This window comes from Poromitra crassiceps (assembly GCF_964638095.1).
Source record: "Poromitra crassiceps genome assembly, chromosome: 22".
Lineage (NCBI taxonomy): Eukaryota > Metazoa > Chordata > Actinopteri > Beryciformes > Melamphaidae > Poromitra > Poromitra crassiceps.
Window position 1 is genome coordinate 4,831,332 of NC_139647.1, and position 12,440 is coordinate 4,843,771.

The 12,440-nt window shown below is 44.7% G+C and overlaps 1 protein-coding gene across 1 annotated transcript in view; it reads left to right on the top strand.

The window, feature by feature from the left end:
* The first annotated feature begins 460 nt into the window (after nucleotides 1-460).
* The window catches only part of LOC310795866 (transmembrane protein 150A), a 48,482-nt gene continuing 36,502 nt past the window's right edge, over nucleotides 461-12,440 (top strand). Inside the window, exons 1-2 of the mRNA XM_083657958.1 lie at nucleotides 461-885; nucleotides 10,637-10,684. Of these exons, the coding sequence (XP_083514084.1) occupies nucleotides 821-885; nucleotides 10,637-10,684 (113 nt within the window). The 5' untranslated portion in view covers nucleotides 461-820. The remainder of the gene's footprint in view (nucleotides 886-10,636; nucleotides 10,685-12,440) is intronic.

Genomic DNA, 12,440 nt, shown 5'->3' on the forward strand with positions numbered 1-12,440 from the left:
GAACTGTGACATGCAGTTGGTCATCAGGGAAAACGCCGACCAATGTATAAATAAAAATAAGCGAAAAGCATCCATGTTTTTCTCCCTAAAATATCCAATTTAACAGTTATCTATTCCACTTATAACGTTATATGATGCGTTCACCAATTCATATTTTGTGTTGGTGAACGAAATTGATGGGGAAAGCGCACATCGAAAGCTCGATAAACTTTATTTTAGGTGGGTTTACCGTTTATGCTCCAATAGCCTATAAGGTTATTTATAAACTATATTTACCTTGGTAAATACACCACATTTTTGTGTCGACAAAACCCATGGATAGTTTGTGATGATGTCATGATAACTAACTCCTTTTCTCACCTCACGTTCACCAGCTAAAAGGACGCATCTGACCTGGTCACCACCAGCTAAAAGGACGCATCTGACCTGTCCACCAGCTAAAAGGACGCATCTGACCTGTCCACCAGCTAAAAGGACGCATCTGACCTGTCCACCAGCTAAAAGGTCCACCAGCTAAAAGGACGCATCTGACCTGTCCACCAGCTAAAAGGACGCATCTGACCTGGTCACCACCAGCTAAAAGGACGCATCTGACCTGTCCACCAGCTAAAAGGACGCATCTGACCTGGTCACCACCAGCTAAAAGGACGCATCTGACCTGGTCACCACCAGCTAAAAGGACGCATCTGACCTGTCCACTGCACCTGGATGCTTTGAAACAGTGGGTGGACAGACATGCAGCTGTCTTTGAGACACAGTTAAATGCTAGTGCGTGAGCAGAGAGCGCCTGGCTGGCCGAAGAGAAAGAAGAAGAAGGGACATGTCTCTGTGGGTCATCCTGCCGGTCAGCCTACCAGCACTCACCATCACTGGGATATGGGTTGTGTAAGTGTGCCACCTATCATCATTTGCAGTCATAATAACACGCAGTAGCAAACAATTCCATTTTGGTGTAACGCTGAAAAGCTTACAGCATCATTGAAAAAGCAATCTGGGAGACCCAGACTCTATTTTTATTTGAAAAATAGACTCTGGGACATCTTTTCCCCTGGCTTCCTGTACAGCGCAACTATCCTGCCACCGTCACTTCCTTTTCCGCGTCCGTGCTCCACTGTTTACAGTCTGAATAGCAACTTGCGCCGCGACTTTGGCGATACTACTAGTCACAACAACTAACACCTCCAGTCATTTTCCACTGTTGTTGTGAGACGAGTTGACGTCTTCTATGCAGTGTGTTTTTGCGTTAACGTTATTAACGAATCGCCGAAACGGACGAGGAAAAGGAAGTGACGGTGGCAGGAGAGGCGCGCTGTACAGGAAGCCGGGAAAAAATGTAGGGCTGTCCCCAGAGTCTTATTTTTCAAATAAAAATAGACTCTGGGTTCCCAGATTGTTGAAAAAGTGGTTGCTCCTCTTGTAGCCTACGTTTACTGTAAATCAACGGTGAAAATCAAACATCTGAGCGCTTGGCAGCTGAAAGGTGGTGTTTGACTAGTTGCTCTGCTTTAGGATCTTCTGGGAACCACAGCAACATGTGCAGTGTACGTTTCCGGAATGTGAAGGACATATCAGGCTTGTTGCGCGGACGTGGATCGAGCCTAGTAGTGCTAGACCAAGATTTCATTCTCAGTGGAGATCTCCATTGGTGTAAAGTTTTTAATCTAGGACTCACTAGGCATGACTAATATGTCCTCATAGAAATTATGTGATGCAGAAAGAAGTATATTATGTTTCTGCCTACAGTTATATCCTGACCACTTGCCAACTGCGTATGACTGCAGCATTGTTTACCACTTAGCTTAGTGCTCTTGCATCTTCTTTTAAATGCGACTAGGCATGAGGCAAACACCTCTGCCTCTCTACACTTATGATGTATTGTTGACTTTCTGTCAGCGAAACCACTTTGCTGAATAAACGGAATAAACACAGGCACCTAAACAACTTTGGTTAGCCTATGCAGTGTTTCCCCTACCATTCTACAGGCCTGGTGGGCCCGCCAGGCCAACAGCGCCCCCGCCAGGCCAGAAAAAAAGGCAAATATATATATATATATATATATATATATATATATATTTTTTTAGATGTTTTTTCCTGCTCTCCCCAAAAATTTCAATAAACCTTTACAGCATATTATTACAATACAACAATACTGGTGTTGACAGTGAACAATAAGAGAAGATGCCAAATCATTCAAAACAATAAGCATTTTGCGCTGTTCCAAAACGTGTCAACATGTGTCGTTGCCTGGGAAACGCACATCCCATAATACAACTGTTCGCATCGCATCCCATAATAGTATGATGATACTTGGGATGCCATTGCGAACATAGATGCGAACAGGTTAGCTAAAAGTTTAGCGTCGCCAGCGAGGGCCCCCACCGTTGCGGTTGGGGGGGTATGTTTCGAAATCCCTCCAGGCCTGAAAATTTTTCTCGGGGAAACACTGCAGTATGTTTCAGGTAGTAACAATTCACGATTTCCTTTCCTTGCTTCATGCGTGCATCTGTTTTTATTGACTAGCCAGGCTGGCACTCAGCTGATTGATAAAATAGTTGCAAAATAACTGCAGATAATGTCACACACGCCTATGTTTGTGAGGCGATTGCAAAATGTGCATGACTACAATCCATGAGAAAGTTTAGACACATGGATGATGAGGCTACATGTAAGAACGTGTTAGTGATGCAGTGGAAACTTTGATTTGGAAATGTGCCCAGCATTAGATGAGCGTATTTACCCAGGTCATGGCGTAACAATCTACAGCTCTGTTGTTTTTTATCAAGGCAGAGACGTTTTGATACCGCAGCCTAGTGAGGGAATGCCTACAGGAGAGTACTAGCACTGCATATTTACCCTGGATTCCTGGGAGCCATGGCGATTGCTTGTGGATTAGCTCTGTAGAGAGGAGGAAGTCTGTGGGATAATCACTCTCTCCCTTAGAGGTGGGCCGTAGTATAGCTTAGTTATAATACAGTATCTCTGAGCGGATGATCACTCTGTCACTTAGAGGTGGGCCGTAGTATAGCTTAGTTATAATACAGTATCTCTGAGCGGATGATCACTCTGTCACTTAGAGGTGGGCCGTAGTATAGCTTAGTTATAATACAGTATCTCTGAGCGGATGATCACTCTGTCACTTAGAGGAGGGCCGTAGTATAGCTTAGTTATAATACAGTATATCTGAGCGGATGATCACTCTCTCACTTAGAGGTGGGCCGTAGTATAGCTTACGGTAGTTATAATACAGTATCTCTGAGCAGATGATCACTCTCTCACTTAGAGGTGGGCCGTAGTATAGCTTAGTTATAATACAGTATCTCTGAGCAGATGATCACTCTCTCACTTAGAGGTGGGCCGTAGTATAGCTTAGTTATAATACAGTATATCTGAGCGGATGATCACTCTCTCACTTAGAGGTGGGCCGTAGTATAGCTTAGTTATAATACAGTATCTCTGAGCAGATGATCACTCTCTCACTTAGAGGAGGGCCGTAGTATAGCTTAGTTATAATACAGTATATCTGAGCGGATGATCACTCTGTCACTTAGAGGTGGGCCGTAGTATAGCTTAGTTATAATACAGTATCTCTGAGCGGATGATCACCCTCTCACTTAGTAGGGATGGGCATTTCTAGCAAAAACACTATTCGAAATTCGCTGGCCAAATTCGAATTTAATTCGAAATTCGAAAATAAAAATAAAAATGTAAAAAAAATTAAAAATGTTTTTTTTTTTTTTTTTTTTTTGTGAGTGAAATGTTGCATTGTCTCCCCTGATTCTAAGTCTACGGCTTTATTAATTAATATAAAAAGCTTCTGCTGTGGATTTTTAGCTCAAACAAGCATTGCACCACTGAAGTAAAGAACATGTTACATGACATTGACATTTTCGAAAATAAAAAACAGTTTTGACAATCATGAGTGGTTCATTAAATATTTAGTAGGCTCAGGTCTGAGTGCCAAAGGGGTGCCAAAGTCACCCCCTCTCCCTCTTCATGGGATTTCATCCGCCATTCATTTTTCCATAAACCTTGCTTAAAATGCTTATAAAAATTGTTTTACTTGCTCAAACCAAGCGATTTGACTATACTTAGAATCAGGGGAGACAATGCAACATTTCACTCAAATTTTTTTTTTTTTTTTTTTTTTTTTTTTCGAATTTCGAATTTCAATAATAAAAGTCGACCTTGATAATAACAACGATTATTCGAAAATTCGAAATTCGATGCCCATCCCTATCACTTAGAGGTGGGCCGTAGTATAGCTTACTGTAGTTATCAGAAATACAGTATCTCTGAGCGGATGATCACTCTGTCACTTAGAGGTGGGCCGTAGTATAGCTTAGTTATAATACAGTATCTCTGAGCGGATGATCACCCTCTCACTTAGAGGTGGGCCGTAGTATAGCTTACTGTAGTTATCAGAAATACAGTATCTCTGAGCGGATGATCACTCTGTCACTTAGAGGTGGGCCGTAGTATAGCTTAGTTATCAGAAATACAGTATCTCTGAGCGGATGATCACTCTGTCACTTAGAGGTGGGCCGTAGTATAGCTTAGTTATCAGAAATACAGTATCTCTGAGCGGATGATCACTCTGTCACTTAGAGGTGGGCCGTAGTATAGCTTAGTTATCAGAAATACAGTATCTCTGGGCGGATGATCACTATGTCACTTAGAGGTGGGCCGTAGTATAGTTTAGTTATCAGAAATACAGTATCTCTGAGCGGATGATCACTCTCTCACTTAGAGGTGGGCCGTAGTATAGCTTACTGTAGTTATCAGAAATACAGTATCTCTGAGCACGGATGATCACTCTCTCACTTAGAGGTGGGCCGTAGTATAGCTTAGTTATCAGAAATACAGTATCTCTGAGCGGATGATCACTCTGTCACTTAGAGGTGGGCCGTAGTATAGCTTAGTTATCAGAAATACAGTATCTGTGAGCGGATGATCACTCTGTCACTTAGAGGTGGGCCGTAGTAGTATAGCTTAGTTATCAGAAATACAGTATCTCTGAGCGGAGGTGAGGCACAGAGAGAGAGAGAGTCCCACCTGCTTATGTCGGAGCTGACAGCTCTGCTCTGCTCTGTGATTACTGGGAAGAGGAATGCAAACCCCAAGGGGCAAGGCCCAGTTCCAAACACACTGTGTCACAGTTCTATATGCAGGATGTGTTGCTATATTTATGCTGAGTTGCACAGAGACTGAGCGGACCCTTCAGATGCCACAGAAAAAGACCTTGTACAGTACATTGATGAGCATTTGTGAGTGAGAGTATAATTACAGTCAGCCTGCAGCGTGTGTTCAGGTGTACAGGGAACCGAAGGGGCAGAGAGGTTCATGTTTGAATAAGCCTCGACTGGCACGGGGGAAGGAGGAAACCATGCAGGTGATCGAGGGAAAGCAACACATTTATTTATTGTTTATTATGATATTTTTTTTGGCGTGTGGAAAGCTGATCTTAGTCAAGAGGCCGGAAGTCGCCATCACATCCTTCACACCTATTTCCTTCCTGTTAGCGTGACAAGGGCTCCCTTCTTCTAAGTGCAGTTAAGGGTCTCTTTTCCACTGCGGTGGAATGCCAGAGGCCGTGATTAGTTGCGTAACTCCCCCCCCTTTTCACAGAGAGCGACTGGGTGGGAGCTGGGTAAACACCGGGCCGGGCCGGGGGGAGCGGAGTGCTTATTCAGGGCTTTCACACAGCATCTGGAGGCGTGGACCAGTGGACCAGAGGACCACGCGGAGCCAGAGGAAGGCTGATGCCGCATTCATGACAACTCGGCCCGCCGGAGGTTTCAACACGGAACCTCCGCCCTGGACAGATTTGCGTTCACGCTGCACCTCCCGCTCGGGGGGAAAGCCCAAACTGTTGCTATAGCAACCCGCGTTAGCATGGTAGCTAACTACTAGCGAACAATGCTAACCGAACATGCTGAATGCTGAATTTCACACAGAGCGAAACACAGATGATACAAACACATATGAAACGTTACATTACATAATTAAGAACTCAACTTGTGTGTTAAAACGTCAACAAACGTCTTTATAATAATTCTGTGATTATCATTAACGATGCAAGTAGCCATTTTGATGTGGCTGTGACGTCAACTCGGAGAAACCGGAGCTCTGAATGATACCCGAATTTCCGAGCTGTAATTCCGGCCTGAACGACCGTTCAATTCACTTTTTACAGGTCGGAACCCATTTTTTCCGGCGGTCCGAGTTGACTTGAACGGGGTATCATACCCCGTTCAAGTCAACTCGGACCACTATAATTTGCACAGTAATTTGCCCATGTATAATAGTATCCTTCTTTGCCTTGTATATTTTCTTAATTTTGTCTGCTTTTTGCAAGGTACTGTATATTAAAAAAAAATCTTTAATTGGCCAAATCTTTGCCTATACCGTATATTCAAGAAAAATATTGGTATCGGCATAAAATCGGTATCGGCAGATATCCAAATTCAGGTATCGGAATCGGATCGGAAGTGAAAAAACGTGGATCGGTGCATCCCTAATATCCACACATCTCATCCAAAACGTTGCATTACCGTCTCCACTTCCCAGAACCCTCCTTGGTTTTTCCCGATGCTTTCCCTCCGACCAGGAAGTGCAGCGTGAACACAAATATGCCGCGGGCGGAGGAGGTTCCGAGATGAAACCTCCGGCGGTTCCGAGTTGTCATGAATGCGGTATTAGGCCTGCGTCCACCCAAGTGTCCTGGCATCCATTCTTCTGCTGACCTTCATACGTTCAATAAGGGTGCTTTTCTCACTGGCGACCCGGTACCGTTCCCGAGCACACGTGTCCCCAAATTGACCCCAGTTTCTGAACATTTGACGAGTGTGAACGTTGCGTTCCGTTCCGTGGAACGCCCCTCTCTCCCCCAGCAATCGTTCCCGAGTGCGGAACAGAACGGAACGAAGTAAATCGTTCCCAGTGAGAAAGCAACATAAAGCTTTTTGAAAGGGCACTATACTATGACTGTAGACTCATCTGATCTACCCGTAAGCAATGCTTTTCCCCGTTCAGTTTTTAAATGGTTTTTAAGCACATAAAGTATATCGTTACCAATGAATGTATAGGCGTTGGCAACAGAAGAGGTTATAAGAGCTGGATATAGGTCGCTGCCTGGAGTGTAGGCGAGGGTTATTTATAGCAACAGGTATGTTATGGTTATGAATCACACCCTAACCTGTGGTTACCGTTTCCTTTTGTGGCTGTGAAATGTCTCTAGCAGGAGTTTCCATGTGTTGTCTGAATGTTCCTGCGGCTCCCCCAATCTGCAATAAGAAAACACACTCTGTTCCTCCTATATATTGCTCCCAGGCACGCAATTACCCTCACCACAGCTGAGCTTTGTATAGAGAGGCCCAATGATCTAAACAAACCTGTTATTATTTAGCCTGGTCCAAGCAGAGAGTGTGCTGCTTTAGGCGCTCGCTCTCCAAACAGCTAAGAAAGAGCACTTTATATAGACATGTTACTGGTGTTGTTTTGACTCTTCAGCTGAATACCTCTTCTGTTTTCTATTTATTTCCACCTTTCTTGGGGCGGAACTCAGTTGGCCCGCCTCTACTTCTGATAATGGTCCCTTTTGTAGGTTATGATACTATGCTATCTTCAGGCAGTGGTTTGTAGGTTATGATTCTATGCTATCTTCAGGCAGTGGTTTGTCGGTTATGATACGATGCTATCTTCAGGCAGTGGTTTGTCGGTTATGATACGATGCTATCTTCAGGCAGTGTATTTGTAGGTTATGATACTATGCTATCTTCAGGCAGTGTATTTGTAGGTTATGATACGATGCTATCTTCAGGCAGTGTATTTGTAGGTTATGATACGATGCTATCTTCAGGCAGTGGTTTGTAGGTTATGATACGATGCTATCTTCAGGCAGTGTGTTTGTAGGTTATGATACTATGCTATCTTCAGGCAGTGTGTTTGTAGGTTATGATACGATGCTATCTTCAGGCAGTGGTTTGTAGGTTATGATACGATGCTATCTTCAGACAGTGGTTTGTAGGTTATGATACGATGCTATCTTCAGACAGTGGTTTGTAGGTTATGATACTATGCTATCTTCAGGCAGTGGTTTGTCGGTTATCATTGTAACTTGCATCTTTGTATCTTATTTTGTATCGTTTTCAGACGTATTTTTCTTCTGCCACTGGCTGGCTAATTTCTTTCATTATGACTGTCCCGGAGAATAGCAAGAGAGCCATCAGTGCATTAATAGCCTACTTATCAGCGCTTTGATTGGCTGTTGCATGAAACTAGTTTCATAAAATTTGCAACTGTTGCAGCTGAGTTTCAGACAAGTTTCAAGTGCGTTGCAGAGGACCATGCAAATCATTTGCAACTTAGTTTCACCTCAGTTTCAACCAACTAAAGTTGCGTGAAAGTTTCACAGTGTAAAGCCAGCCTTCGGTTAAAGGCCGGCTTTACCGTGGGGAATATGAATATATATTAAATCTCACGCCCCTAAGGTTTTCGAATCCGTTGAAATTTTTGAAATTGGTTGTTTCCCGCCAGAGATATCACCAGAAATCCACTCTGTGTGGAGGGGGGGGGGGGTGGTGGAGGGGAGGGGCGGGTGCGGGGACCCGAAATACTACATTTCCCACAATGCACTGGGCTCGCGTGGCCTTCGTTTTCATGCCCACCCCTCAGGCATTTGGCTGATATCAAACTCCAGTAGGTGGCGGTAATGCACATATATGTTTGCCAACCGCCATAAAACTCAAAGAAGAAGAAGAAGAAGGCTTCGACAATAAAAGATACAAAGAAGAAGAAATAAATCGAAAATAAAATTGCACCAAATTGCACCAAATGTAAACGGTAGTATATATGTCGGGAGATGTCTTCATAAAAAAATTCTCATGCATTTTAAGGCATTTTCGTAGGAGTTACGCGCATCTGATGTTGTAACTATTTTCTGTAAAAATGGGTAAAAATGGGTACATTGCTCAGCGTTGATTTCGTTACTTCAACTCACCTACTACTAGATGTAAAATTTGACGAGCTTTCCAATGCCGCCAGTCCCGTGTCTTTTGGTGCTTCCGTTCCCGAGAAAATCGTCTCTTTGCAAGGAACTATGGGAAGCTAATATTAGCTACAGCAGGCTAGGCGGGTGAACAAGATGGCTGCCTTTTGCTTTTCGTCGAGAGCTCTGAAGGGGCGTGGAGGACCTCTAGAGGCGGGACCATGGCTCACAAGACTTGTAGTTCATAGGCCCTCGAGTTCCGCAAGCGGGGAGGGAAGCCGGGTGACGCGTAACGCGTCACCCGGCTTCCCTAAAAATGTGAGAGATGCCTGATAGGTCAGGCAGTGAAGCTCCAATTTCAAATAATTTCAACGGATTCTAAAACCTTAGGGGCGTGAGATTGATATATATTCATATTCCCCACGGTAAAGCCGGCCTTTCGGTTAAGTGGGTCATCAAGGTCTTTATCTGATATCTGAAAGTGCAATATGGGTCCAGAGAGCAAGCAGACATCTGTTGATCATCTGGTCATTGACTTCTATTGTGGATCTGGCTAACCAGTGACCTGACCAAATAAACACTAATGTTGGTTTTCAGCATCCATCATGTCAGGGTGACTGACACACGACACAAGCCAGCCTCTCTGTGTAGTCCTCTGAGTTTGGGATCAGGTGATCAGAAACAAGCCAGCCTCTCTGTAGACCTCTGAGTTTGGGATCAGGTGATCAGAAACAAGCCAGCCTCTCTCTGTAGACCTCTGAGTTTGGGATCAGGTGATCAGAAACAAGCCAGCCTCTCTGTAGACCTCTGAGTTTGGGATCAGGTGATCAGGAACAAGCCAGTCTCTCTCTGTAGACCTCTGAGTTTGGAATCAGGTGATCAGAAACAAGCCAGTCTCTCTCTGTAGACCTCTGAGTTTGGGATCAGGTGATCAGAAACAAGCCAGTCTCTCTGTGTAGACCTCTGAGTTTGGGATCAGGTGATCAGGAACAAGCCAGTCTCTCTCTGTAGACCTCTGAGTTTGGAATCAGGTGATCAGAAACAAGCCAGTCTCTCTCTGTAGACCTCTGAGTTTGGCATCAGGTGATCAGGAACAGTCAGGTGTCAGGGGGCCTTGTCCTACACAGGAACCACAGACAGGTGCAAGTCAGTGGCAGGTCAACCTGACAGGATTGTATTTGTCCATTTGAATTCTGAAATAATGTTGTTGGTACAGTAATTAAAAACGACAGGATAGTGTTGTGGGTGATTTTAAATTGCCTATTGATGACTCCAGGGGTCCCAAGAAAAACAAGGACCTGTTAAATTCTATGATTTCATTTGCTCGATGTTATTCCAACCAGAGGACGGAATATAACTAAGAAACAAGTATTCAGTGGCCTTGGACACAAGCTTACCAAACAGGGCTCTGTGGCTCACTGGCCTAACACATTTCTATGTACAGTAGGATCCCTGTTTGCATGTAATCTTGGTGATGTATAAATCGATGATATTCTGATGATGGACACCATGAAAGTCAAGTCATTCTGGATAAGAGCATCAGCTCAGTGTTCAAAATATAAAGTGTAACAGTTTGACAACTCAAAATAAACTGTAGCAAAAAATAACAGATGCCTGTTCTTTTGGCTAATCACATCTTTCCTGTTTCAGGTATGCCATGGCCCTGTACAACCAGCATGTGTGCCCTGTGGAAAACTGGTATGTGACTAAAGCTATCCTGTGTTTATCCCATTTTTATCCCCCATTAGTGCTAATTTAATTTATTTATCCTGGTTGCTGCTCCACCCTCTGCCGATCTGGGGAGAGCCGAAAACTGGCTCCATGCTTCCTCCGAGACATGGGCAGTTAGCCAGCCAGCCGACATATTTGTGTCGAGTCCCCCCCAGGGGATACACAGTGATCGAACCAGGCGTTTTAACGGTACGATTTCTTTTAAACTGACATATTTGTGTCGAGTCCACCCCTGGGGATACACAGTGATCGAACCAGGCGTTTTGACGGTACGATTTCTTTTAAACTGACATATTTGTGTCGAGTCCACCCCTGGGGATACACAGTGATCGAACCAGGCGTTTTGACGGTACGATTTCTTTTAAACTGACATATTTGTGTCGAGTCCACCCCTGGGGATACACAGTGATCGAACCAGGCGTTTTGACGGTACGATTTCTTTTAAACTGACATATTTGTGTCGAGTCCACCCCTGGGGATACACAGTGATCGAACCAGGCGTTTTGACGGTACGATTTCTTTTAAACTGACATATTTGTGTCGAGTCCACCCCTGGGGATACACAGTGATCGAACCAGGCGTTTTGACGGTACGATTTCTTTTAAACTGACATATTTGTGTCGAGTCCACCCCTGGGGATACACAGTGATCGAACCAGGCGTTTTGACGGTACGATTTCTTTTAAACTGACATATTTGTGTCGAGTCCACCCCTGGGGATACACAGTGATCGAACCAGGCGTTTTGACGGTACGATTTCTTTTAAACTGACATATTTGTGTCGAGTCCACCCCTGGAGATACACAGTGATCGAACCTTTTCACCTGACAGGGGAAGCTTCACCGGTAGGACATAGCACGTGGGAGGATCACGCTTTTCCAACCAGTTCCCCTCCCTCCGAACAGGCGTTTTCAAATCAAGTAGAATACCGTTTTGCAAGAAATCTGGGGGGTGTCAGTCCCCCTTTAAGTATGTGTGCAAAGAGGTTTGGTGTGTCCATGCCAAATGATCTTATCTGGAGACTTGCTCTAAACAAATCCCTGGAGGAAGGCTCATGAGATAGCTGTTATGCCTGGTTCAGACTACACGAATTCAGCCCGATGTTAGACCGATTTGGTCGTGCGCGACAGATTTTCAGCGTCGGGCCCGAATATGACCGTCGGGGACGACGATCGGCCGTCTTCACCTCTTGTAGTGTGACATAATCAAAGACCAGCGTCGGGACGTCTAGGACGCCTCACGACGCCCCACGACGCCCTGACGAAAAGACTGGCATGTCAGTCTTTTGGACATGGTTTCGCCTAGTTTGGCACCCCGGAAGACGGGTATCAGGTCCTGGGGAGACCGCTCCGCTCCAGACCGATCCCTGCTCGATACAGATTTCACCCGCTCGCACTCACCGCTCCGCTCAAAAGAATAAAAGAGATAAAAAGGCCAGGGTGTTTTCATTTGCGTTTAAACGCCTGGGCAATGGCATTGCTCACTACAAATAACATGAGCTCAGCAGAGTCGGCTGCATGCTCGTTTCTATCCCTCCTCCTCGTCTCGCAGCAGCTGGCAAGAAAATAGTGGGCGTGCACATGAAGTAAGCCAAGTCTTATTGGAGGCTGGAGCGGACATCACAGTGCATCACAGTAGAGGCTGTCACTCATCCAAATAACGTTAAATCTGCGAGGGATATATATAGCACCTGGATTACATACATGTTTCACATAGGGTTGTGT